Genomic DNA, 23696 nt, shown 5'->3' with positions numbered 1-23696 from the left:
GAATGAAATGGCAGTTAATTGGTTAATATTAGTCTCTGATCTTTTTAAAAGACAAAATATTTAATTTGTGACATGCAACAGGTGTTGTGATAAATATAAACTTTTTTGTGACAATAATCTGTGAAATGAGCCCTCAACAGTTCACCACTACTGCAAACAATGTGTTTGAATACATCTTTGGCTTTAAGATGAATTTTAGTTATTTCATTTTGTCCTCCCTATGCAAAGCAACAAAGAACTATGTATCCAATTTCATGGAATAATTGAGAAACACATCACAATGCATAAAGGGTTTATTTTCTCCCTGCAATCCACTATCATCAATTTAGATTTCTAGACCAGGGAAGCCACCTGCTGACATTCACAAGCATTAATTGACAGTGTTTATCCTTACCAACTCTGTCTCAAAACTAAGAGTGAATTTTATAAATTCGTCTGCATGCACTGACTTTGAACACACCAAAAGTCCTGGTTTTGGGGTAGTGGTGATGCGTTTACAAATCAAAAATCTTTTTCCTGAAGCTATTAAAGGTTCCTGAAAATCTTATCTTCCCCAAACATGCATGCAGCTGCCATTATAAACTGTTCTGTCTCCATGGCTTTTGTTTGTTGACAGTACAATTTTACATATATTTGATTTGACATCTCCCACATTAACAGTACAATAAGCATGCCTATATAAAGAGTATAAATAAAGAAACTATTAGTACTTTAACCTAAAATTGTGATATACAATTATCTGAACAAAGGGATTCTTAGTTTTGACTTCAGCTAAAACAAAATACAAGAAACTCAACCAGCATGAGGTTTTAAAGAAAACAAAACCCTACCACAATAGCACAGCAGAGAACAAAAAACTCATAGCTTGATTTCTATTTAAGAAACTACAAATAAAAAATTGAAAGAACCATAGCAGTAAATAATGTTAACACCTAGACCTAAATATTTTTGTTTCCTAAAAGATATTTTTCCTTGGCTTTTTTAATATTTACCATTACATATTTTTTAATATTTACCATTACATAGTGAACTCCAAAGACCCACTGATGTGCATTCACTGTACTGAATGAATTAGAATGGTAGTGTTCATTGAAGCATACACCACAGGGAATGAGTTGTAACTAAAGTACACTAATTATCTGGGAACTACATTCAGCAAGCATCTCAAATATTTTTAGAGGCATTAGATTTCAACCCCTTTTTCTATTAAAAAAGATAGCTGCAATTTACATAGCTGTCTCTTATTTTGGGAAGCAAAGTAATGAATTTAACAGATCACACTTATAACAGATTCCCAGCAATATGGTCTGTCTGAAGAGTCACATAGCCACATTGGTGGGAATGTTTGTACATGTAACTATCTAGGAAATGGCATTTCTTTTACAGTTGTATTTTTAGCATAGAATTTCTTTTAAGATTTAAATAAGTGTTAGGAAATTCTTTATAATAGTGTGATTCAATAAAATATTACTTTAAAAAATATTTGCACCATTTCTCTCTCATTTTTTCTTTAGGCAAAGGAAATTAACTTAGATTTTCTAACTTAACTTTTACATTGCCAAAAGTCAGCAAAAAAGTTGCAATGTTTAAGCCATAGCCACTGGAAAAAAGTATTAAATAAAAATGGTGTATAAAGTTTGGTTGCTTTCATGAAGCTCCAAGAACATATTTTGATTGGTACGAGAGAGGCTTTGCAATATAATTATTTACAAAAATGTACATAGTCTGGTTTTGCTTAGAAAAATATTCTCTTAAAATTTAAACTTTTCAGTGCAACAGTCTCATTTCCAGACATAGCACCTGGTTAATCACATAGCACCTTTTTGTGAAGTTCTTTTTTTTTTCCCTTTCCAGTCAAATCCCTGTCCTTCCCCAAAATTGTCTCCATATGAACCTGCATAGTCAAGATGACAATGAAAACCTTTAAAATAAGTTTTAAAAAGCATTCACGATATGAATGAAACTGTGTACTGCTATTTTATTGATATTTGATAATATTTTTAATATTACCAAATTATATCATTTTAATTGATATTTGATAATATTGATAATACCATTTGGGTGAAATGGTATTATCACTAAGCTGAAATGGGTGGATAAAAGAACTTTTGGCACCATTGGCACTTTCAGCCAAAACACTGAATAGAAATTTTCTCTAGCATTCACTTAGCTTTGCTACTGTTAAACACCTCACAGAGCATGCTTTGCAAGCAGACACCATGTAGAATCATTTAAAGATACCTCTGACTGAAATGTAAGATCTGAAAAAGGGGAAGAATAAAAGAGAATTTCAAATAGCATTTTGTTTCTCCTCAGTACATAATCGTTATGTTGGGATCTTAAGGCAAATGAGTCAGAACTAGCACTGATGTACAATGCTCTGGTTGAGTAATTTCACTAGAGAAGGAATCAATACCAACAAACCTGACAAATGTCCAGGCACACTTTCTGCAAATAGTCTTAGAAAGAGCCGTTGAGTGTGGTTTGTGGATTTACATATAGCAGCTTTAGTCAGTTTTCTGTGCCAGGAAATTAAACTACTCTGGAGAGATACTTTAGCCTAAAGAGTACACTATCTTAAATGCTTCTACAGGACATGCATCTAGAGTGATTTATACCTTCTAGTTATTAATTTTACACATCATACATTTAGGAAAATAAATGGAATAAATATTAGAAAAGTAAAAAGGAGTAAGGTGCAGAAAAGTCAAATAATTTTTAAATCCAGAGATCACTGGTCCGTGGAAATTAATATCCAATCTTCAGGATGTTAAACATATTGAACAACATAGCAATTGCACCTGCACAAAACCTTTGCATAAAAATGTTTCAAAATCTGTATCAGTCTCTTTGAAATTCCACCAGTATCTAGCAATGAAACAACTAATTTTGTATAGTTAACAACAGCAGACATCCTAAGTGCTTTAGGACTTTCCATTTTCAAAAGAACTCAGCACTCACTTCAAATGTCACTTGCTACTAACTGATTAAAAGAACTAATATTTATTTTCCTGATCAGTTTTATATTTACTTAAAAGATTTTACAAAGGAAAAACACTAAAAAAAAAAAAAATCAGTACTGACTCAATCCTTTCTCCCTTTTTTATAGCCAAACTGAGCTCAAATACTAAATTAAGAAATTTTACTAGAACCTGAAAGAAAATCTTGCGTAAATCTTCATTCTGCAGAAACATCCACTGGTAATGATGCAGTATAAAATAAATTTTAAAAACCTCCTGCATTTAGTAATTCCTCCAAAAGGGACAGGCATCTTTTCAGATAACTTTAGTGGCTTTTCAGCTTTTTTCAGTTTGAACTGGCTTACCAATCTCATTTATGATGTCAGCTTAGCACGAACTCAGCCACTACAAGTTATCAGAGAGCTCAGTTTTATGATTATAGACCACAAGCATTAGCATAATATTTCAAGAAAAGTGAGATTCAGGGAAGTTTTAAAATTGATACTGCAAAGAGAATTTATTTTAATTTTTGTACATACAAAGACACTCAATGATGCTCCATGAAAGAGCCTAACAAAGCAAATGTCAGTTAAACTGACCTTTTGCAGTCTTCCAGTTTTTTTTAAGCTCCCAGTGTGCTTATTCTTCTGCTCATTAAACATTTTGCAAGAGGTATCAGTAACGTGACACTCCAAAACTTCATCTTCACCACCTAGAAACCAGATTTAGAAACTTAAAATGAAAAATGCAATCTTATTAAATGAGACGGCAACCAATTATTTTATCATAGCACAGCACTATGTACCCTTAAGACACTTATTAATTTGTGCCAGTTTTTTTTCACTGGATTTCAGTTAGGGAAAAGGAATGACACTCAAGCATCTGATTTCATATTTGAGTACCTGTTCTTATAAATAAACCAGTTGTAAAGCTCCCAATTTCCTATATTTTGAAAACAATATATTAACTACAAGTAGAGAATCTGCTAAATTGCTATTTATTATAAAATATGCAATTTCCCTGCATAGAGATATTTGGGTATGAAGCTTCAGTGGCTAGATTTTCTTTTTCTTATTGACGCAATACTTTTGGTACACATTTTGTTCATCTAAAACGACATGAAGGTCTGAAACTTGTTTTCACACTTTGCATGCAAATCTAGCAAACTGTTGGCAGCAAGGATTCTGTGCACATAAAGGCACGTCAAACCTATTATATATGAAAAGGAACAATCCATAAGAATGCAAAATGCAAGAATACGTCAAAACCCAGTATTTTTCATTATGTATTTTATGAATTCTTCAACTCTGTTAGGATGACTTTCCTAAGAACTAAATAATAAACTTCTCAATCATTTGAGAAAATAGCTTGCCTGCCTAAGATGAAAAAAATTGATCTATCTTTTAAACAATTAAGCTTTAATTACTCTAAATTTAGAGAGCATTTTTCCCAAATGTCACTCAATAAAGTCTAATTTAGAATATTTGTTCACTTTTCATTTCAAAAAAATGGATGAGATCAGTTAAAGAAAGTTTAATTAGTGATTAAAGTGGCCTAAATTTAGCTCCTGCCAACTAAGTTTTTTGATTAGTTTTGGAAAATACTGAGGGGTACTATCCCTATTAGTATGCATATATAACTACGAATCATTTGTTTTTCTCTGACAGCTACTTAAACACTTAATCCTTGAGGTGACAAAACATCAGATTACAATTCATTATGATTACTCTCTTTAAAATTATAATCTTTAAACTAGTCAAAATTTATTGTGGTAATTTTTGTATAATAAATGTAAACCTGGTTTTCAGGTACAATTGCTGATTTAAAATCAATATTTAGGTATATAGTGTCATGTAATAAAGAAATAACTAATAGCTACGTTAATTTTGTTTAGTATTGTACTGAGACAACTGTTTTCAATCTGAGGAAGACTGATGGCAAGCAGAAGAGGAGAAAACATCTTGCCACACAATAAAGAAAAAAAATCTTTTTCCATAAAAACCAGAACTTTTAAACATGCATTTCAAATCTTGAAAAAAGATCCAAACTAATTACATGACTACATAGGATGTAAGGAGATCATGTACTCCACTGCTATACCAAAGTAGTCTCTGTTAATTTTGATTAGGTTATTTCAGGGTTTTTTTGAAGGGTAGCTTGGGTTGGGGGCTAACAGTGAACAGTGGTGTAATATTCTAATAATCTTTTTACTACTCTTAGCCTGAATGCTCATGCTCCACGGCACTTGTCCCACTTGGGCTAAATTCTTAAAACCTGTACAGTTGGACTTCTTTGCAGTTCGGGTTGACTCCTGTGGCTTCTTCATATTTACAGGAAAGTAAGAAGAGAGGATAATGTCCCTTATCTCTGATTATCAGCTCATGGATCTTAGGCATTACATTAATAAGGCCTATTCTTTGCTATTTTATTCCTGTCTAGCAGCACTTCTCAAGCACTTTCCAGCTTTTCCATCTTATAGGTCTCAAGCTCCACTATTTTCTGTTTTTTCCTGATTACTTTTTAAAGCAGTCAGGCATAAAATAAATGAGTTTTCATCTCTACTACCTTCTCCTAGAGGACTTTAAAGTTGACAGAAGTTTTTGAAGCAATTGCATCCAGTGTTAGTTCTCCCTAAACTAAGTTCAAATATGCAAGTAACTCCTGCCATTGCAGTCCATTAGATCCCCTAAATCCTCTTCCAAAACACTGCTCAGTGATTGGCACTAAAATGAACAACTGAGCCCTCTGAAGCATTATCACAAATTAGAGAGATTTTGCTTTGCAATTTAAGCTTCTACTCATTCATGATAATTTTAACACCTAAGAGAAGTTTTGAACCAGAATATTATCTTCAAAATTCCATTTGATATTTCCATTGAATTGAAAAGCAGTGATTAGGCAAAATGAGCTAGTTCTGCTCAATCAAATAAACCATGTCTATCTAATAAAATCTTTTCCTATTGTACAATACTTCAAAAGTATTGTTCCAAAGTGTCATTGAGGGTATGTGGTATCTACTGTTTTGTACTTATCCAAAGAAGCATTTATCCCAACATGAAGGAATTAAATCCAAATTTGTCATCCTTCAGGTACACATGCACAGAATATTTAATACCTTGTGTTATTATATTATAGCATATAGATATTACTGAAGCATTACCAAACAAATTTTTATTTTACAGAACATAATTTCTTCAAGTTTTCTGAAAACGTATGTGCCCCCCCAGATCCTCACAGAGAGCCTGTTAATGGTTTATAAAAATTGTATATAATTTTTTATCTGCTCCAGGACAAGTGCCATCTGGCTTTGGCAAATTTGACTACATCAAAATAATTCTCAACCTCTTCCTCTACTCAGAAATACTTGTCCTCTTTTGTTTTAATAATTAGTTATTATTCAACTTTTTGGGATGATAAATAAAACAAGGAATCAAGGAAGAAACCGTTTTCTTCTTCATGCCTCATTTGTTTTTTAATAGGCCATAACAGAATCTCAATAGAGGACATTACAAAATATTTTTAGTGAGCCTATCTTCTTCCAAAGCTGAAAAAAACCAAAAGGCACCTCCAATCTAAGGAAGTTTTCACATGTGTGCTTTTAAAGACATAACCATTATTTTAGCAGCATTACGACCCTTAACACATAGAACTTCAGGTAAAACTCAATAATCTACTAAATTAAACACAATTTCTTGCACCAAATAACAGAACAACATTCTAGATTTTCCAAATTAACACTGAACTACATTAACTACAGTACAATGGGTCTTAGTTTAAGTCTTTTTGCCAATTAAGATATTTGCCTTCCACATTAGCATAAATATATAAAACTCACACAGATAAGCCTTATGTTTATTTTTAAGACTGGAAGTAATGCTAGGTCTGAGTTCAAATTTCTAAATGATTTTAGCATGATGAAAGCTTAAGAGAGTATACTTTCACATTCCCTGTGCATTGTTATGTATTGTTGTAGCTTTCAGATGAAGAGTCACATGACCTGTAGATGAGTAAGATGAACATAAGTAGCAGAATTTATTTCAGCAGAACAGGGCAGCCTTGAACGTGCCCTACAAAGGAAACCGAAGCTTGCTACCACATAAGTATTAGCCCTTGAAAATTTGGTTTCAGATTAGCCTACATATTCTACTTTAAAATGAAATGTTCTATATAACCTATGGAAAGAAAGCCTATCAAATCATCTTGTCATTAAAAGTACTGGGTAAAAGTGCCACTGACATAAAATCACAACAAAAAAATGAGTAAGAAAAATGTTAGATATTTAAAACAGATATAACATTTTATATGGCTATTTGATTACTTGTAACCATATATATATGATGAAGACAATTCATTAGTTTTTAAAAATATACTGGATTTACCAGCTTTCAAATAATGTACAGGATACAGAGGAAAAACCCCAATTTGAAATTTATTTAATAATAGGGACAAGAAACAACTTACATTTAATTAAAAATGAAATGCTTAACCCATAATTAATAAAAATCAATTATTTCATCATAGAGAATCACAGGAGTAAGTGTAATACAAGATTTTAATTTTGTACCACGAAACTTGCATTATTAGGGAAAACACAACTTCTCTTACATTATTGATTCCTTCCATTTTTAAGTGAGTTCATTCAAGCAGTCAAACTTGAGGTCCTACTTGCCTGCACTTTGTGTAAATCTATGGAAATAACATACTTTGGTGAAATTAGGGAAATCCATTTCATCAGGTCCAGCATGTCAGTAGTAAGCTTGCTGTATGCCCTCCTTGCTGCCCCAAGATCTTGAACTCCAACATTTCATGGTCACTGCAGTCTAGGCTGTCCTTGTGCTCCACATTCCTCACCAGCACCTCCTTCTTGGGGAGACCAACACGGGACCTCTACTTCATGGCTCATCTATCACTTGGAGCAGAAGGTTGTCCTTTATGGCTGTACATTTATACCTGTATGACATGTAGCTGCATTCACTGGTTTTTTAAACTGTGTCAGAAATTATGCACTCCATATATTAAAATACAGGTGTAATGAACTCAAAATGGCAGCTCACAGTTCAGCTGCTTATTACTCACATGTATAGGCACAGTCATGGTTCAACATTCCCACTGGATTTCATAAGTCTGATAGCAATTTTGTTGAGCCCTTTAAGTTAATAATTAGTTTTATATAACTAATTGATGCACTACTACAGAATTTTTTAGGGAAGATAAATTACTAAAATACACAATTATAGTTACAAATATTCAACTCCATGTAAAGTTTGACAAAGCTAAAAATATCAAAATCTGAAAATTATTCCAATGTAAGTTAGGAGCACCTTTCAGAGAAATTCCTGAGATTTAATATTTTAGAACGATTTACATAAAAATACTTTATGCTAAATCAACTCGAAAATGCTTCAATATGAAAAATGCTCTTAAAATGATAATTAAAAATTAAGATCAGTTCCATATAAAAAAGTAATGGTTGAAAAGGATGCTTACATTGAAACTCTTGCAGGTCTTATTTTATCGCACAAGTTACACATTGCTAACTCAAATATTTTTTTCCACTAGAGATTTTATGATCCTAACTGCAATTTTGGTAACAATTTTCACTTGTGAAATAAAAATAATTTGAACAAGGGAACCTATGATGAGACCATGGTTTCTTAAACAGATTTTGAATAGCAAAAGAAGGTTAGGAGACTGAGAGTATTTTCTTCTTTTGGTGTGTTTCTGAAGTATTTTTCCTTTTGGAATGGCAGTTCATTTTGCAATTTAATTGCATTAGCATATCTAATGCAGTATTATGTCTTTTGATTTTCCAGCTCTATGTAGTAACTTACCAGCAGTGTGAGCACAGTCATTTATACTGTTGTAGGATTTTTCATGCTGTGGCAGCCTGCTCACATCATCAGCATCTAGAGCTTCTCCAGAGTCATCTTTTTCACCACCTGATATATTTAATGGTATGCTTCCTGGATGTTTAGCTGATTTGATTTTTTGCTTTACTGGAAAATCATTTACTGAAATAGACATCTTCCTATTTATCTTAGTAGTGTTATGTGGCTCACAGAAACTCACATCATGTAGGTCCATGCTTGTAGAAGAGTCTTTGCAACAAACTTCAGGAGGATTCTGTGATTCCTTTGGTACTTGTATCTGTACTTCATTTTCATTTGAATTACATGATGAAAAGTAGTCTTCATATGAAGCCTCTTCAGGGCAATAAGACTTGCTATAAGTAGTAATTTCTTGCAAGAACCCCATAGAGTCTGATGCACCCAGTTCTGAGGTAGCCAGCTTCAAACTTGGTAATGTTTGTAGTTTCTTTCTCTTCTTGTCTTCAAGAACAGAATCATTTCTGTCAGCAGGGAAGCTTTTATTCAGTGAATATTCATTTAAGTCTCCACTATTCACAGGCAAATTAGAGAGACTGTCAATCAAAGCAGGAACAGTACTTAATTGGACTATTGTTTTGGAAGGAGTAATATGACCAAAGCCCTCAAGAAGAGAACTTTCATTTGCAGTTGAAGTAGTCTTGCTCTTGTTCTTTTGATTTTTCTTTGGAAAATTTAAATGTTTTTCTCCTAAATCCAATCTGTCATCCAAAGTAGGCTGTATATTCTGGTTCTTTGTTAAACTTCTGGTACGTTGTTTTGGTGTTAATCTCTTCTCCTCATTGCCATGTGATGGAGAGTTCACTGATGTGCTCATGGAAACATGAATATCAGTCCAAGAACAGGCATGTTCTGCTGCCTTGGTTCTCGGTCTCTTTAGCGGCTCAGCTCTCCAAAGATAATCACAACTGGAGTTCAAGCAGTCTTCCATTTGTTCTTCTGCAAAACAAAAAAAGTGGCAATATAAATGTATTGAACAAAACAGAAAGAGTATCAATTTCTTAGTGAAATATATATGGAATTCCTGAACTGGAAAAAAATAATCAGCCGCTTCTCTGGATATTATATGGCAAGTCAACAAAAACTGAACAGAAAATGGATTAGAAACAAAGCACATTCTATGCTGACAAAAACCTACAGTTCTAGTTATTGTATCCCCTAACCTGGTCCTAAGCACCCACAAGTCCCATTCTGCTTTCTTGAAATAAGGCAACAGAGTAACTCGTTATTCCTCTTGCATTTGTAGAGAAAGCAAGATTATATGCTGACAAAGTTAGCTTTAATAACAGTGGAAACTTAATAATAATTTTTCTACCACAGCATTAGTACTACCTTGAAGATTTTGCAGGTAAGATGGATTTAAATACAACACCATACTATCGTGTCGCATACATTAAAACTATGTATTAAACATAATAAGAACGTGGATAGACTTATTTCTTGTAGCTAGTCTTATGAAATTAATTTGTGTTAGGTGTTACACAGAATCTATTCATAACTCTTCACAATAAATTCCTCCAAAACAAGTTAATGTACAATTAACCTCAACATACATTTTTTAAAATCCTGTTGTTCTACAAGATGATTGCAATAGAAGCTTTTGCTAAAGCTTCACAGAATACTCATTCTTTAAGTTCTTGATGTTATTTGCTTACTAGATATAGATAATATTTTTAAACATATAGTGTAGCTAACTGTATTAAGAAAAATAAAACACAGACAAATTTCACATGGTATGATCAGTATCTCATACTGATAACTGACAAAGTCAGCTTCAATCCTCAAATTAACCGAGCTTCTTGAACTTTCTAAACCTTTATTAACCAATCTCATATATCTCTTAGACACAAACATAGGGGACACTGTCACAGAGCACTGGAGATGGAAGCTACACTGAATGCTGTCATGGGAATTGGTGGTCCTAATGTAAAATTGCATTGTGCAGTTGCAAAGCTGAAGGGACATATGCAAGGAAAGCTCTCAAATCACAATGTTCTACCTCATCAGCACACAACTAATCTACTAAAGTAAATGAGTTTGCTGGCAGAGCTATGCTACTCCCAGTATTCAACTATCACTTCTCACTAATATTGCTAATTATGAAGACATAACAAGCTGTCATAGGCTGCAAGACACCCACAGTGTTCTTAGGTCAGCCAACATGACAGAACTCCTGGCTCATTCAATAAAATAAAACACCTCAAAATAGCACGTGGTATAGCTTACTGTTGAGGGAGAATGGAGAGCAGGCAAACTGCTCTAGTGGGCCTTATTACAAATTCTAAAGACTCCCTTCTCCTCACTTTTCTACTGAGATCAAGGCCAGCATCTGACTTGAGCTCTTTGCCCCTGTGACTGAGAGATGACATGAGGTCTGAAGCACAAACCTACTGCATACCTAATCAATACTATTAAGATATTCACTGATGTAGCTCAACAGACATAACAATCTCCTCCCTGCTAATACACCAAAACACAGGAACAAACTCCTAATTGATGAGAATAATTTTATGAGGTTCTTACCTTACTAACAAATTATCTTAATCCATCTTAAACCATAAAACCTTAAAAAAGCTGATGTATTTTTACTTGTGTTATTTCTTCAAACTTGATCACTTAATCTGAAAAACACATTAAGCTAACTTTCAAATTCATGCTTTTCAACTGAAAAGTTGGAAGACATTTCAGTTCTTTGAGGTCTTATCCTCATTCAGATCTCTTTTAAGCTTCCCACATCACACTCTTTGGTCAGCACTCTGTGTTCTATATATGATCACTGTTAAGAGCAGAGAAGATTAATACCATGTAGGACAGAAAGATATTAATAGGGAATGGTATGAGTAGAGAGAAGGAAGTGAGGCAAGCAATACAGCTGTAAGGCAGAGCATTTACCTATTGGTATCCTCATGCTCTATTTTTCTTGACTTCTTAGTACAACATGCTTTCTTTAGTAAGCAAAAACTAAGATAATTCAGCTTTTAATATAAAAGATCGAGAAAATGGATGCAGTTCTCATTTGAGTATACCATATTTCCAAAGTAAGATATAAAGGCCATGTACTATTTTTAATTTCTGTAAATATATTAAGTAGTGTTAGTTACCAGGTAGCAGCTCATCTTCTGAATTAGTTAAGATGCAAGTAGAAAGTGGGCAGTCTCCTGGTGAAGTACTTGGAAGTGTTTGAGTCATTTGTGAAGCTAGGAGTAAAAAAAAACTATTAGATATTTGTAAGCATTTTTTCTAGGTAACTCAGCAGCACATTTTTCTGAATCTAAAGAATAATGTAAAACTATTTAGAAATTATTACTGATATTTCTAAAGCCTGTTGAGGGATTTTACTAAAGAATCTGTGAAGTCTTGCAATTGGCAATCACTGTCTTAATACAGCAGAAATGTTTTTAATGTTTGAAGGTTTACCTTAAAATTTGGAGAGAAAATAAATACAAGCCTCACTAAAATAAACTGAGATTTAATTTTTCATCCATTTGAATTATTGCTTCTTTACTTTCATAATTGTTTTTGAAATTAGAAATTGACAATATAGGTGACAAGCACATCTTAAAACTTCAAATACTACAGATGCTGCCCCACCAAAAGATGTTCTACATTCAACATTTTTATAGTAATTGGCAAAACCTACTGACTTAGATCTAAGTATTTTCTCAGTAAGGCAATGCAAACACTAAAAAAATCTGCAAAATACAATCTAGATATAATTAATTAGAATATCCATTTTAAAATTGACTAGATTTATTTAATTAGGTTATTCACATTTATTTACTTTTTAAGCTCTGTTCCTCAGTACCTGGACAGATATCTCATCAGTTCTGGAGTCCTTTTTAAACTGTTGATATGGGAGATAAGGAAATAATATTTAGAGTTTCACTGTCAAGTTTAAGTAAGAGGTGACAATATCAATTGACATGGCTAGAAAGTCTAGCATAAACATTAGTCCTCCTGAGCAGCCTAGTGATTAAAAAATTATTTTGCAATCAACGTGTTCCAAACATGCAATCAAGAAAAAAATTCTAAAGGTGAGAGCACTGGTGCATGAAAAAGTCAGCAATAAAACCAGCAGCCATTTGTGCATACTCATAACTTAGTAAAATTCAGCTTCTTACCAGTAGGAGAAAGATTCTCTCTTTTTTCCTTCATATCCTTTATTCTTCTTTCCATTTCATTGCATTGGTCTTTTATCTTATTAACAGGGCTGTATATAAGTGAACCATTGTCTTCAAATAATAAAACTGGTACATCTGCATCTGCACAAAGAAATTGTATTTATATATTAATATTTGAATGCTGTAACAGCCTGAGATGAAGTTTCTTTCTTAAAAAAAAAAAAAGACTTGGCAAAAAAAAGTTTTCTTAGATCAAGATCATTACAGATACCTTAACACAACAGAACTGCAAAGAACTCAGTAAAAATGACATCAACTTAATTTCTCATGGTAAGATGCAAAAAGCTCACAAAAACCCCAACCAACAAACACCAAAACCCCAACAAGTGCTTTAAAAAAATTTCACATCTTAGTAAAAAATATTCTTACCAGTATTAACTGCAGTCTTCTGTAGAGCTAACTCTTTAGCCATTTGGTTCAGTCTTTTTTGAAGCTTTTTATTATTTTCTGGAGTTTTTTCAACATAGTCTTTTGGCTGCATACATTTGTGCTACAAGACAGACAAAACTCTTAAGTATATGTACAAAACTGCCAAAATAATGACACCCCCTATTTTGCCTACTGCTTTGTCACAGTATTTATTATTGGTATTTATGCCGCTTATCACCTGAGAGTGACAGATAATCACAGAAATTAGCATTTTGCAAAGGAAACTTTAATATTAAATAAGAAAGAAGGTAATAGACTTTGTTTTTTGCTTGCACTAAAGATTTAGAGGTAGTTTTAAAAAATATTTGTTACAACTCTGTAAAACATAAGCCACATAGTACTTCTGGTTTTTTGCTTAGTCAGCATGATATAATTTGAATTTAGATCTTAATATTTTTAATTACCAATACAAAAACTTGATTTATACTTTCTTCACATGATCACAGCAATAGACTGTCTTTAAACTCTTACTGAGATGGACAGGTAGAGTTTACAGAATGTTCTGAAAATATTTCAAATGCTTGAGGTCAAAAAGTCAAGTTCAAACTTTAAAGTTTTTTATTCTAGGCCCATTTAAAAAAACACATACTTTTTTGATTGGTAGTAGAAATCCTTCATTAGTGTCTACTGCAGGAAATAGGGATTCATCAACATGGGCTCCAGTTTCTCGACACCTGTACAGTAAATTAGAGAAGGTTTGGTGGGTTTTTATTCTCTTGGTTTTGTTTGAAGAATGAGAACCTTTATTACAAGAAGAGTTGTCTGAGCCCTGTAATAATGCAATAATGAAACACCAATCCTTTCTAAGTGTATAACATTAGGTTAAGTACTGTAATGTTACCCCTTCCCCTGACAAACATGCGATCCAAATTTTGGGCCAATGACGCCCCCAAAGTGCTGTTCTGGAAGGGCAAGATGCCCACGGATGTTGTTTTCCACACCTTTGCAAGCTGCAGGCCTGCGCTGGCAGCAGCCGCTCGCGTGGCTCTGGTGACACCTAGCGATGGAAGCGCTACACGGTGTGAGCCTGCACAGTTACAGCCTCATCCTTGCTCGCCTTGGAACGGACGAGAGAGACAAACCACTGCAGGTATTTGTCAAACTCACTGCATTTACAGTTCTCAGGAGCATCAAAGAGAGAGATTCACCAGCTGGACTTCAGTGACTGTTATTAAATTCTGGATAATAATCAGCAGAGATGTAGATTATATGAAAAATTACATTAATTCAGAGATTTCATTGATTCAGAGAAACAAAACAGAAGAAAATTTTAGTATTAAATCCATGAATCTTTTACTTTGCAGACAAATCTGAATGCAAATGTTTTATATAACTTATTTGTGGGATGAGTTATCCTACTAAGAAAACACATGTAGAGCTTCACAATTACGCATTTGATGTGGAAGTATTAAGTGTGCCTAATTTGGGCAGATTGTAGCTATTCCATTTTATATGGGGTTTTGTTCCTGGGTTTTGATTTATTTTTAGACTGCTCACTTAAGTATTTGTGTTAAAGAAGTAATAAAAAACTTTTTCGCAGTGATCCCAAAGCTGTCACCCAATTTGCATTACAGTTTAAATTCTTTTACATGACAACAAGTCCATGACCTTTGTTTGCTATTTTTAAAGTTAGACACATCTATCATTCTTAGAAGAAAAAAAAGCAAAAGCAAACAATAGTTTTAAATTTAAAATAACTTTACTCAGCAGTTATAAATTTTTCAGATTTTTAATTTTCATCTTAAAGAGTTGTCTTCTCAAATTACTTCCTAAACTGTAGAACTGCATACAGTTTAGGCTCAAATAGATGCTCATATTATAGAGCAGAAGCTTCCAATAAAAGTTTGAGGCAAAACATTGGAAAGAGCATTAGAAATCCAGTAAGAATTCAACAAGGCAATGATCACTAAATACTGCACAAACCCTTCAAATGTTTCAGACTTTTATGGAGAAAACCAAGTATTACAGCACTTTTCAGCTCATTGGGCATATTCCTCTGAGAGGCTCAAGCACTGCTCAGGGGAAGGTAACACTGGGGTGGGTATAGGTTTAACAGGCTGGAAGTAGGGGTTCGCCAGCTGTTAAGTGTGAGAGTATTTCCCACAAAGAAGAAGAATCAGGAAATTCCTTGTCTGGTATTTTCAGAGCTCCAACATCAAAAAAGTAGCATCCAGATTAAATATCATAAACTGCAGCACCCTGCAGGGTCCTCCAATATCAAGATTCCCAAGACCATGTAAGAACATAAAAATGAAGCCAAACATTCCCAGTTTACTGAGTTCCACAGATTTCTGGTTGTCAGATGGTAAGAGGCAATACTATACTTGGGTTTTGATAAAATGAAATGTTTAATTGCTTCAGTAATTGTTTTACCCCGTTAAATCTTTGCTCACTATGATTTTGCAACAAGGAGTTCTACAGCCTAACCCTGTTACTGAAACTCATAATTTGCTGTTTTTTCTGATTCTATCTCCACATGTATTGATGTAATGCTTTCCAACTTTTCTACTGGAAAGGAAATAGATTCATTTCCCATTCAGCCTCTCTACACAAACTTTTGTGTTCACAGTAGTCTCCCATCCTCACTCCTCTTCCATACTGAAGCATTCTTTTCTTACAAGATGTGATTGAAGAGACAACTATTTTATAACTTCAGTCAAGCTCATTGCCATCCTCTGGCAACATTCCAAATATAACTATGATAAAATGCTGTCATTCCACTATATGAAGTTTTATGTTCTATTTAATTTGATTTTTGACTACTGCTCAGGTAACAATGCTATGAAAATGTCTACTGCAAGTATCAAAATGCAATGATCACCTTTTTGATATGCTTAAGAAGACTGCTTTAAACAGCCTTCTTGACACCAGCAAGAATTTTATTCCCTTCAGTCTTAGCTTCTTAACAGATTTTTTTCCATTTTAAGTAGACTCCTTTTTAAATTTAAGCATTGCCATAGAATTTCTTGGGTTTGGTGTTCCAGTATGAATACTTATACTGTAGACATACTTATGAAAAGGTTCTTTGATACAGTTTGAACAGCAATCCACAAACCAATTAAGACCAAGCAATAACTAACATACTTGGTTTTGCACTGCACTCCTACAGGAGTCACCAACCCCCAGTCTACACCAGAAAGATGATACATACTATTACCTTGTTGAGATAACATTTCACAGCTTTTCTGACCATTTTGAGAATGTTCCACTTGTTACTGAATGAAGCAGCTAGTTAATCAAGCCAGCTTTTTTAGCAATGAACTTCAATTCATAGGAACTCTGCATGATTTGCCTACATAAATTATCAGGTTTAAACTAAGTTTCCATTCACACAGGACCATAATTTTATGGGTACATATTATTCAGTCCTTCCTATTTACATTGTTCCAGGATTCAATAAACTATCTTCTATCTTCTGCCTACCAGTGTCTGGGACATGGATGTACTAGACATGTAATGTAGTCAGGCACTCTGGTTCTCTAATTATAAAAACCTGAAAATTTGTATGTATACTACCACAGACTCATTTTAATTTTGTACTGTCTGTGCCTCATTTGAATAACCCATGAACAGTAGGAATATTCATTACTATCTCTTATACAAGTTACAGTGCTCTTGACCTACATTTTGCTCAAGGATATGATATTCTCATGAATTCTGCTTAGAGCATACACCAATCTAAGCTGTATGTTCTTCTGTACCCTTTGGCATTTACTTTAAACTAAGGAGCAGAAGAAAAAGATTATAGAGAAGTTCAACGATAATTCACAGCTTGAGTCCTCCTCTGAAATAAAATACATCTATTTTAGATGACTCCCCAAGTTCCAACAAACTTCATCTTCTAAGTCATGTACCAAGACCTTGCTTTGGTCAGAAAATTATAACAGGAATACTTAAAAGATACCAGGAAGATACTAGCCTTCACTTTCCTACCAAACAATCTAAGTTTTCCCTGTAGATGCTTTCTCTTGTCTTCCTTTGTTGCTGTCATCCAGCAAAACTTAAAGTTCCTTGAGGCTTTTACACCTGGATTTCAAAACTCCATGATGTCCCCTACAGTATCACATATCCAGCTGTTTCTATGCCTCAGCTTTCTACAGTGTTCATCCACTCAATGCCTTCCAGCAGTGCAGAGGAGAATCTTTTGGTGGAACTGCGATCACAGAGAGAATATTTCTGTATGACATGTCCTAGACTCTCCCCTGTAAGGCACTCTCATTCTTCCATTGCTGGTGGTACTCATCTGGACTTTTATGAGATCCTTTTTACTACAGCACATCCAAATCACCAATAATTTATAGTTCATGTGGCTAAGATTTCAAATTCTGTATTTATACACTTAGCCACATGAAGAGTATATTCAATTTTACAACAGTATTGAAATCATCATCACTGTCACACATTCAAATAGCACCAGGTCCCTGAAAGACATTTTCACATAGATAAAATTTTGCATCACCCTCATTTTCAAGAACTTGAGGTATTTCTTCTTTGGTGTTAAAGCTGGCTGGATTGTGTGACTGTAACTTCTACATCTGACATACTTTAAAAAAAAAGAAAACCCCTCTGTCTGCAGATTTGCATGAATTTATTTTTTGGCTAGGGACTTGCATCATAAGTTTCCAGGCTGTACTGGCATACATTTAGGTGTCTGTAGGGCATAGATTTGTGCTCCCCTTTAAAAAAAAAAAAACCAAAAAACAAAAAAACAAAAAAACAAAAAAAAAAAACCAAAAAACCACAAAAAAAAAAAAAAAAAAACCACCAAGCCCAAAATATTTGCACTTAGCAAATGCCAAAGGACTGGTTGCACAGATGAAATTTTTCTTCAATTTTTTAAAAAACAAATTGAACTTTTTCCATATGGTAGAAGAGACTTTTCATGAAGTTTTGCTCTGAACTTGCCAAATATCTTAAAAACCAGAATACATATGGATCTTTTTCTTTCTTGCTAGGATTTATTCTGTTTACAAGATTTAACTACAGAAACAGTACAATGCCCTTGATGAAATGTACTTTTACATATGAAAATGGAAGAATTGTATTCAATGTAAGTATGGCCTTCACTGTCTATACATGCCACCTGAGAGCACAGGAATAGAACTTTTAACAAATGTACTATGAAACTAGTTCACCACATTTATTTTTTAAGAGTTTATATTTTACCTTTTTGTGTAAGTCACATGCTTTATAATAGGAATAATGTCACAGAAAAGTTTTCATTTACTCACTGATTTATCACATTTATTTCAAGTACATTAATAAAACTGTTACTGTATTTAATTTTTTCAATTTAAGAATACTAGAAAATTATTATTATTAAAATATTATCTCTGAAGTAGGCCACATTCATTATAACCACAAGTACTCACTTTTCCACCCAGAGTACAGAAACTATTTTTACACCGATGTTCTGTGCTTTCTTCCATGTAGTCAAACGTCCATCTTTGAAGACTACATGGGTGACGTGCTTGTTCAAAGTTTTTGAAACCTGCAGAAATACACAGAGAGCTGATATTAAAGTCTGATAATTGGAAAATGCTAATGAAATCAGCTAGTGTAGCCCATTTTTAGTGTATACACCACTATCATAAAAATTTATTCTAAACATTATGTTAAGGACCCTTTTGAGCTTTCCCAACTTCACAAGAAGCCTCAAGCAATCAAAACTCCAGTCTCATTAGGCAAGCTAATGCAGGCTACAGGGATGGAATAGCCCTTTGTTTTCAGTCTCCTCTAGGTTACCGTTTTCAGCTCCCTACTCTAGATGTATCACTAATTTTGCAACATTTTAACTTATATAGTGCAACATAATTTCTCATGCAACCACCAGGGTAGAAAGCAGATGCCAGTCCCCAAAGAAATAACAAAACATCTTTTAGGCAAAAGAACTCAGACTAAAAGCTAACCTCACTTTTTAAACTACATTTTCATCCATAAAAATCACTTTTAGTTTTGAGGGAAAGGCTGTTTACAAACAAAACTTATATGGAAATGCTTTAAAAATGGGAAATACAGAAAATTAAAAGTCAGCACAGATGATCAAATTTTCAATTATCAGCCTCCATTAGCAAGTGATGCTTTCAGTTCTAGATACTCCATTTTTCACAAACAAGGCTTTTATTGTGGAGACCAAGCACCCCGCACAGAACTGCTTGATCAGTTGTGATTGTTGATGTGGTTACATCAATAGAACTCTGTTTTTACTGCAGCATCTCCCCAGCCAAATAGAAATAGCTCCATAACTTTCTCTTGTGCCCTCAGTTGCATCATTATACTTTGCCTACAACATGCTGGGTGTGTATTTAGCTTTAAGAAAACTATTTAGCTTTTCCAAACATGGCTGGTGACAAGCTGATTATGACTTAGAAGACAAAATCCCAGGATATTTCAGTATCTAGGTATAAAATGATCCAATAGTCTCTTACAGAATAAATTATTACTCCAGATGCAATTGCTTACTCACTTCTGCCAGTATCTGCTCACATGTCCTAAGGATGCTTGATGTAGCTTTGTCTCCAAACTATGGAGAAGCACCATCTTACACCTCCCTCTCACCTTTCCCACCTCCTCCCCTTACCCTGTGCATCTTCTGCTGCTCAGCTGAACTTTGAGATGTCAGAATCAACAATCTAGCAAAAAACTAATTTAGAATTTAATTTCCTGGCGCAGTGAACCAAGCCAGCTAAGTACCACGTGCTCAGCCAAGAACAGGGAAGTGCCTGGAATAAGGAAGGGGCATGACCATCCCTATTCAGTCATAAGGATATACTAAAAAGGCTCATCTGTATCATCTGCCTGCACCATATTTGGTTATTTTGACACATTTGAAGAATTTTGAAGCCTTATGCTTCTGCCATATTTTCTGTGAGGAAAAAAAAGTCTTACATCATAAGAATAGAATTACACAGGTCTGACAGTACAGCACAGAAATATTTGTTTTACTCGAGTTATTTACTTAGAGTTGCGTTTGCTTTAGTAACAAAACCAGTTACTCTGTTTTGTCACACTCACTCAGCTTACTTCATACAGAAAGAGAGGATTTGGGGAGAGCAGCAAGATTTCCTAAATTACAGTAAAATACATCCACACATGCCCATTTTAAAGAGCACTGGGAGTCCACACAAGAATTTTTTTAGAATAAAAAAAATCTAGGCAATAAAAATCTCCATTAACCAATGACAATGTGCTAGAAGGGAAGATGCCAGTTTGACTTTGGTATCTGGTTGAAATGTTACAGCTGGCAATTAAACATCTTATGCACCTACAAGTCAACTATATCTGGTATGGAAAAAAATCATTGAGACATATACTGAAACTTTTAAGATGTATTTTTACCAGCACTTTCTGGAACTGATACAAATTTGGGGAGAGTGAATGGAAGAATAAAATGTCATGGTACTTGGGTTAGGAAACATTGTACTAACAACAGAGCAGCTGATTACATGTTGATGAAAACAAAACAAAGTAAGATACATGCTTGTAAACCACAGGTTTTCAAGACTTAGATTTACTTTGCACACAGTCTGTGGCAAGCCAAATACTTCCCACAAGAAGCATGATATCACATTAATATGCAAAGAGGTCTGTAGATGTAGAAAGGCTTTAAATGCATTTCCCATCTGTCACCAGCAAGAATATTACAGCACACTGGTCTATTCTCAGGTCTCTGATTTTCTGCCTTCTTGCCCTTTAAACACTCATACTAAAAAGAAATATATGTGACAAGTAGAACAAGCAAGCTAATTTATAATTAAGATCTTTCCTATTCCATTTATTTTAAAATAGTTCTCTTACTTTTGCTCCCATATCAAGAAGCTGCTGTTCGAAGGTTTTTGAGTAATTTTCTGTTCTGTTAGACGACCAAACTTCTACAAAGGCAGAAACACCTGGATCAGAAGACAGAAAACAACAACTAATGAAGTATATACCATGGTAAATCTTGTTAAATTGCCTCCTTCCAATAAAAGTTTATTTTATACATACAGCATTCAGTTGCAAATACAGCTTTTAGTAAACTGAGCGTCAGACTTCAGCTGCAAAATTTTTTTTAGTGTATTTATGTCCCCTAAATTAATTGTAATGGAAATAACTTAGAAGTCTGACATTAGCTAACTTTCTACTTCATCTATTTAAAACACACTACCAGCTTAACAAGCAATACATTATCTTTACATGACTGCTCACTCTTACCATTACTTAATCACTTTTAATCTTCAGATTAGTTAAAAATTTGAAAACCAGTTGATACAACACAACTTCTAGAACAAATAGAAAACCATAATAGAATTACTCCTTGCCCGAACTCCCAGGAAATTTTGCAGAAATATTACTTAACAATTTCCAATTGACTTCAATTTCCATTTTATTTATATTGAAAGACCCAAAATTACATACATATAACAGAGGCTAATAAAATCACATATCAGTTGCCATATGCAACTTGAGATATTAAGATTTAATTAGCTTGCTTCATTAAGCAGATTAATAAACTCTTCAAGGAATCAAGTCATCCTTGCTTGAGAATATCTTCAAGCAACCAACCGAAGACAGAAGCACTGAAAAGTAGGGATAAACAAATAAAACTCATAACAATCCCTTCATTAATTTTACATAGGACAGGCACCAAAGTGACCTGCAGTTCCACTGGCCATGCCACTTTCCCATATTGAATGGCAAATAAGGAAAATTCCAAAAATTGGAGAAATGGCAGTTCACCAAAAACAACTTCAGACAAAGGCCAGACAAGTCTAAGAACTCAGGAATAAAATCAAGAGTTTAATTTTGAAAGGGTCATCCTTAGTGAATATTGCTTAATTATCTTAGCTACTAAGATAATTAAGCATATCCTTCTGATTAATTATTATGTAGTCTCATCTGTCTTCTTTCTAAACGAAAACCAGAATAATGCTCCAATTATTCTTAACAATAGGTGTACTCTTATAAAGAGTAAAGTATTTTTACAATTACTAGAAATATTTTTGAAATACAAGAGAAATGTGAAACAAAGCACTTCCTCGTGCAAAGCACTGGGAAAAATCTTATTATCAGTACTATGAATTCAGATATAAATGGGAATTTAAGACAAGTCTACTCCAATGTGCTTTTAACTGTGTTGATTCTGCTACCAGACTGGGGCAGATTCTGCCAGAGTTGCTTTCTTCCTTGATAGTTCAGTTGTGAAAAAAAAGCACTTGAATTTGAAAAGATAGTAACTTCCTCTTATATCAAATATTTTAGAACTTTCATAGCTAAAATTGTCCTGGAAAAACACATCAGAACATTTCAGTAAAGGTCTGGAACTAACTAGGAACTTAAAGGGATGCTACTTCAAAACTCCATGCCCTTGCAATAGGATCAAAGGAGCATTTTACATACATAATAATTAGTCAGTTTTAGCTAATCGAATATATTCCAGCGAACGGCAAAGCTTTTTGCAGGTTTTGTACAGTGGATGAAAAGGAAAACCAGGAAGTGCTTTGCGCTTTTTTGAACTAAAAGATCTCTGAGTAGAGATCGGTTCTTGTAAACGTCAGCCTTAGAAGTTCTCAGAGAAGGAGGTGATCGCAGAGGAAAATGGCCATGAGAGGGCAACTTAGCGAGGCAAATATTTCGATATGCAGAAGAAAGCCACGACTGACCGGACTAGGAAGGACAGAGGGGTCGGGGTCAGTGCCCCACGGGGAGCACCCTGCAGTGTCACCCGAGCGGAGGGAGGCGGCCGGGCCCGCGCCCGGGCACAGCCCGCTCCCACCGGGCCGACCCCCAGGCCCCGCCGCCGGGATCGGGCGGGTTAGCGGCGGGTCAGAGCCGCCCGCGGGGCCTCCACAGCCGCCCGCCACCCGCCCTGCCGGGGAGCGCCGCGCCAAGGGCCGCAAGGAGAAACGGGGCAGGGGCAGCGCGGAGCCCGCGCCGGGAGGAGCCACCGCAGGGCGGCCGAGCCGGTACCTTTCAGTGCGGGCTCCATTGGCAGCACAGCCGGCAGCTCGCAGCGCCCGCCACGGTTCAAACCCGCCCCCGCGCATGGCCCCGCCGCGCCTGCGCACCAGGGCCCTGCCGTGGCCGTGCCGCTGCGGGGCGCGGAGCGGCCGCGGGCCCGCGGGCCTGCTCGGAAATGGAGTGTGCTCGGCCCAGCTCCGGCCCTTTCCGGCCCCGGGGAAGGCTTGGCACAACGCATGCTGCTGGAAACAGTGTCACACAAGTAATTAGGTTGGAAAATACTTCTGAGATCATCGAGTCCA

The 23696-nt window shown here is 35.0% G+C and overlaps 1 protein-coding gene across 3 annotated transcripts in view; it reads right to left on the bottom strand.

Annotated features, from left to right (window-relative positions):
• MCPH1 (microcephalin 1) overlaps nt 1-23459 on the bottom strand; it is a 120037-nt gene extending 96578 nt beyond the window's left edge. For 2 of the 3 annotated variants that reach the window (XM_059468692.1, XM_059468694.1), the window contains exons 1-9: nt 23404-23459; nt 21253-21344; nt 18828-18946; nt 14045-14129; nt 13396-13516; nt 12967-13107; nt 11947-12042; nt 8792-9784; nt 3560-3672 (exon numbers count right to left, since the gene is read on the bottom strand). In XM_059468692.1, the coding sequence (XP_059324675.1) occupies nt 3560-3672; nt 8792-9784; nt 11947-12042; nt 12967-13107; nt 13396-13516; nt 14045-14129; nt 18828-18946; nt 21253-21344; nt 23404-23422 (1779 nt within the window). In that variant the 5' untranslated portion in view covers nt 23423-23459. Of the gene's footprint in view, nt 1-3559; nt 3673-8791; nt 9785-11946; nt 12043-12966; nt 13108-13395; nt 13517-14044; nt 14130-18827; nt 18947-21252; nt 21345-23096; nt 23222-23403 lie in introns of those variants that run through there. The other variant, XM_059468693.1, reaches the window with a different exon arrangement.
• Nucleotides 23460-23696: the final 237 nt, after the last annotated feature.

The sequence above is a fragment of the Ammospiza nelsoni genome, chromosome 3, assembly GCF_027579445.1.
Source record: "Ammospiza nelsoni isolate bAmmNel1 chromosome 3, bAmmNel1.pri, whole genome shotgun sequence".
Taxonomy (NCBI): Eukaryota; Metazoa; Chordata; class Aves; order Passeriformes; family Passerellidae; genus Ammospiza; species Ammospiza nelsoni.
The sequence above is the reverse complement of the archived record's forward strand: the minus strand, read 5'-3'. Positions and strand labels throughout refer to the sequence as shown.